The sequence below is a fragment of the Alligator sinensis genome, unplaced genomic scaffold (genome assembly GCF_000455745.1).
Source record: "Alligator sinensis unplaced genomic scaffold, ASM45574v1 scaffold1334_1, whole genome shotgun sequence".
Taxonomy (NCBI): domain Eukaryota; kingdom Metazoa; phylum Chordata; order Crocodylia; family Alligatoridae; genus Alligator; species Alligator sinensis.
This window is the reverse complement of record NW_005842872.1, coordinates 312109-316799: the sequence shown is the minus strand read 5'-3', so window position 1 is coordinate 316799 and position 4691 is coordinate 312109. Positions and strand designations below refer to the sequence as shown.

General features: G+C 67.7%; 1 protein-coding gene across 1 annotated transcript in view; it reads left to right on the top strand.

Annotated features, from left to right (window-relative positions):
* The first annotated feature begins 79 nt into the window (after nucleotides 1-79).
* The window catches only part of LOC102378650 (protein O-GlcNAcase-like), a 16062-nt gene continuing 11450 nt past the window's right edge, over nucleotides 80-4691 (top strand). Inside the window, exons 1-4 of the mRNA XM_025191909.1 lie at nucleotides 80-223; nucleotides 1332-1383; nucleotides 3906-4003; nucleotides 4140-4270. Of these exons, the coding sequence (XP_025047694.1) occupies nucleotides 1355-1383; nucleotides 3906-4003; nucleotides 4140-4270 (258 nt within the window). The 5' untranslated portion in view covers nucleotides 80-223; nucleotides 1332-1354. The remainder of the gene's footprint in view (nucleotides 224-1331; nucleotides 1384-3905; nucleotides 4004-4139; nucleotides 4271-4691) is intronic.

Genomic DNA, 4691 nt, shown 5'->3' with positions numbered 1-4691 from the left:
AAGAAAGGAAGCCTGCGCCATGGAGACCCAGCTCCTCTGAAACAGGCTGCTGGCAGAGAGCCCGGGAGAGCCGCGCCACGCCGCGCCGTGCCGTGCCGCGCTCTGCCGACACCCCCAGCCGCCCCCGCGTGGCTGCCTGGGCATGGAGCCCGCCCTCCTACGTGACGCCCTCCCCGGTGCCCCAGAACACCCGCCGGGAGCACGGGGCGCCAGCCCCTGGCAGGTGGGGTGGGGTGGGGGGTGCGAGATGCATCATTGCACAGAGCCGCGTGCCTTTCTCGTTAAACGAGAACGCTTTGCTGTCGTGCCGGGCCCAGCGCTGCGCGATCCAGCTTGAGAGCAAAGCCAAACCAAATAGGACTTCGCTGGAGCGAGTGAGAAATAGTGGCGGGGCTGCGCATAGGAACGGCAGAGACGATGCTGGTGGGGCGCCAGGGCCGCTAGAAAGGAGACGGGGTGGTTAGCACCCGGGGAGTGAAGGGTTTAGCAGGGAGATGATGGTGGGCTGTGAAGTCTCAGCCCGGGCTGGGTTTCCACTGGGGGTGGAGCAGGAATCGAAGGGGGCAAGTGCAGCCCTGCACCCGTCCCTGCCTAACGCCACAGCAGGGGCCAGGTTGCAGGTGCACACGGGACAGTGGCTGACACCGGGGCTGGGCCCAGCCTTTGGGGCCCGGGGCCTTGTCCCTTTGCTTCCCCTTCTCCCCTGAAGAGGCGGGCAGGGGTGGTGTCAGACCCAGCGCCGGGGTTCCCGGGGCCTGGTGGGCGCAGGGCAAGGGGCTGCAGGTGTGCAGGGGGCGGATGCCGCTGGGTCCTGGGAAGAGTCCTGGCCCGTCAGGATATTCACACACAGGGCCACTAGGGGGCACCAGAGAGGCAGGCGCAGAGCTCTGCTGTGTACCGGTGGCCTGTTGCACCTGTGTGTGGGTGGGAGTAAGGAGCAATGCAACATGGGATGCCTGTAGGACTGACTGGACCCGCGTCCTGTGACACCTGATGTCCACACATCACGTGGACCCAGTTGGCAGTGAACCCGTTCAGAAGAGCATTTGGTTTTCCAGGCATGCTTTTGAACCATTCCAGGTGGATTTAAACCAGTTTAACAGGCTTGTCCATCTGTCCACTTTGGGTTTAAAGCAGTCCTGGTGCCACGTGTGTCCATGCCCGGGGCTCCTCAGTGCCGCATGGTGGTGCCCTCGGCCGCCAGCCACATGCCTCACCAGATGGCTCCCGGCACAGCCTGCGGCCATGGGAGGGGCAGCGCCGGGATGGCAGCTGCAGGCAGGGGAGCTGCGTGCCGGCGTCCAACTCCTGTCCTCTGTTTCGCTTCGCAGGCTTCTATGGGAGACCGTGGTCCATGGAGCAGAGGAAGCTTCTCTTCCAATGGCAAGTCCCTGCACACCGGCGTGGAGGCCCCAGTCTGTGCGCTCTGTCGAGAGGCCGCAGGAGCCTGCGCAGTGGCAGCGGCAGATGCCATCTCCCGTGCAGCTCTGACGGGTGCTCGAGCTACCTGTTGCTGCGTGTGTCCATTCACCCTCCCTCCCTCTGGGGTTCGCCACCACAAGCGCGGCACTGGGCGAAAGGGCACAGCGCTCCGTTCCAAATCCTCCCCGGTTCCCCCGCTACATCCTCTCTCTCCAGGCAGCCGTGCCCGGCTCCCCCCAGCTGCGTGGGTGTGGGCAAGGCACCGGCCTGGGCACAGGAGAACCAAGGGGGTCCCTTACAGTGTGGGCTGAGGGGCAGAGCAGTTTGGGGGCTGGGTGGCCAGGTGTGCATCCAGCCCAGTCGTATGTTGGAAGTGAAGCATCCCACCATGGTGCCTTCACTGGCTCGGGTGGTGCCAAGGGTCTGGGGTTTCCTGGGGTGAGCGTGGGTGGTGGAGCCGAGAGCCCCACTGGGCCTGGACCCTGCAGCACACCAACGTGGAAACCTGCGAGATGCTGCCTCCACGCTCAGCCGGGCTCCAACCTCGTCGCTGGCCCACGTTCCCAGCCAGACGTGGCCCCTGCTGGAGCATGCAGTCCTGGTGCCAGCACCCGGGGCTGGGCCCTGGACACAGGAATGGCCACGGTGGAGTCACTAGTCGCTCAGCCTGCTGGGTCTCTGGTGCCGGGACAGCAGGGAGCAGGAGGGGCCACGCTGTGCCACATAGGCCATGCCGGGAGCCACCCCTGGTGGGGCACATGGCTGATGGCTGTTGTCACCACCACGTGGCACCGTGGAGAGCGCAGGAGGCAATGGGAGCAGGAGCATAAGGGAGCTGATGGAGTTGAGGCTGAGGCCCACAACTTCAGGGTGGGCTGCGGAGGGGTTTGATGGGCCGGGAGCCCCCAGGGTGGGGGGCAGGTGTCCTGCTCTGTGAGAGCCTGGCCAGGGCAGGCCCCACTGGAGAGGGGAAGCCGCCCTCGAGCACAGGCCCCCGAGAGCTGTGGGTGCAGTGGGGTCCCGTGGCACCATCAGCCCCAGGCCCTGGTCCCCACAGTGCTCAGCAGGGGGCAGTGGTGCGCTGCAGCTGTGGGGGTGATGACGGCCACGCTGCAGATGTGGGGGGCTGCTCACCGGAGATGGGGTGATCCTGGTCACTGCAGGGGGGTGCTGCAGTAGCTTTGGGAGGGGCATGGGGATGGCAGCCACGGTGTGACCAGGCGATGGACACCTCCCTGGGAGGCCCAAGCCAGAGGGTACTGGCCAGCCCCCATCAGCTCTGGGACCGTGGCTGGATGCTGAGCCCCGGCTGGGGTCTGCCATGGAGAGCAGGTGTTCCAGGGGGACAGGGCTGGGGGCCGCTGGGACAGGGACGCCCACCTGCCACATGCCAGGCCCCAGGTTTTGCGCTGAATCTACAGGGGCGGGTCCGTGGCGTCCTGGTGGCAGCATGGGGAGGGCTGTGCCAGTGCCCGGAGGCCAAGGCAGGGCAAAGCCACCACTGGAGCTGGCCCCCAACCTGAGGGCCCCGCCGCCTGCCTTTGCTGGCCGGCGAGAGTCCCATGCCACGGACACGCTCCTGCTGGTGTTGTCCATCGGGGATCTGATCTGTCCCCACCACAGCAGCCCGCGGAGGTGGGCAGAGCAACGAGCATGAGGGGCATTGGGGCCCAGAGATACCTCCCCCAGGGCCCAGGCTGCTGGCTGGGCCTGCCACGTGTGTGCACGCACACATAAGTGTGCACATGTGTGCATTGGGGGCTGCACCCAGGCAAGCGGTGCCTCTGGAAAGGGGTCAGGGTTGCTGCAGACACCGCCGGGTACATGGGAGCAGGAGCGGAGGGAGGGAGACAGGCCAGAGGCGAGTGAGCCTCTGGATCAGGACCACGGCTGGGTTGCGCTTGGTCAGGTCAGGGCAGGCAGAGAACGGCCCCTGCCGACCCGAGCCCCTGCCAGGATGGGCACAAGCCTGCCCCTGCCCTGCTCCCGCCTGGCAGCGCGTGTCCCCAGCTGCTGCCTGCGGGCACAGCTCAGTGAGGGTCTGCCCGGGCTCTGCAGACAGATGCTGGCACCGGCCTCGGGCAGCGATGGGATGGTGTGGCGAGGCCCAGCTGTGCAGCACCACATGCAGCGCCAGTCAGGTTGGCATGGCCAGTCATCGTGTCCGGCACGCTGGGTCATCCCCACACAGGTCCTGAGCCCGGTGGGGCTGGACCGGTGCCGTGAGCTCAGAGGCTCTGTGCGGTCATCGTCACCGGGGAGCGCAGGCCTTGGCCCCGCGGCCCAGCTGCTTGTCTGGGTGGAGGCCCATGCGCAAGCCCAGACGCCAGTGTCCGGTGGAGCTGCCAGGCCAGGGGGCTGCATTGCACAGGCCTGGCGGGGGGCTGGCAGGCCTGGGGACCTCCGTCTCCCTGGCGGCCTGGCTGTACCTGTGCCCTGGGAGATGGCCCAGTGCCCGCAGTGATGCTGTGCCCTTGCCGCAGGCTCAAGCGCTGGGGGCTGAACTGCTACATGTATGCGCCCAAGGATGAGCTGAAACACCGGCTGCTCTGGCGGGAACCCTACACAGAGCACGAGGCAGGTACCGGCTCCTCTGGGCCCCGGGCACTGTGCCGGGGCCGGGGTCTGTTCCAGGACCAGGGGTGGGAGCTGTGCCGGGGGGCAGGCGGTCTGCTGGGCCCTGTGCTCTGCCCTCACGGCCCCTCCGCGGTCCCCAGCCCAGCTGGCATCGCTCATCGCGGCCGCACGGGAGCAGGGCGTGGAGCTCGTCTTCGCCCTCTCCGCGGGGCAGGACATGGTGTTCTCCAGCGCCAGCGACCGGCTCCTGCTGCAGCGCAAACTCAGGCAGGTACCGTGGGCCGTTCCTTCCCTGCCCTGGCGCGAGGGCACGCGTGAGTGCGAGGGCCCCTCCGCATCCTGGTGCAAGGGGCACGTGAGTGTGAGTGCCCAGCCATGTCCTGGTGCAAGAGCACGTGCGATTCTGAGTGCCCAGCTGGGTCCTGGTGTGAGGGCGTGTGTGAAAGTGCACAAACTCCCCTCGGCCCCAGGTGCCCGGGCTGTGGGGACATTTGCTGCTCCAGGCAGGCAGGAGATGCTGGGGGCGGCGGGGCCACACCAGACCCTCTGCAGGGCCACACCGGGCCCAGCACAGGCCCCGCTGGCCCTGGGCAGGGAGCCCAGGACTGCCAGGGGCACCAGGAGCCTGGCTGCTGGATGCCCGTGGCCATGGGCGCTGCTGGCGGGGGGGGGGTTGGCACGGGGGGGGGGCC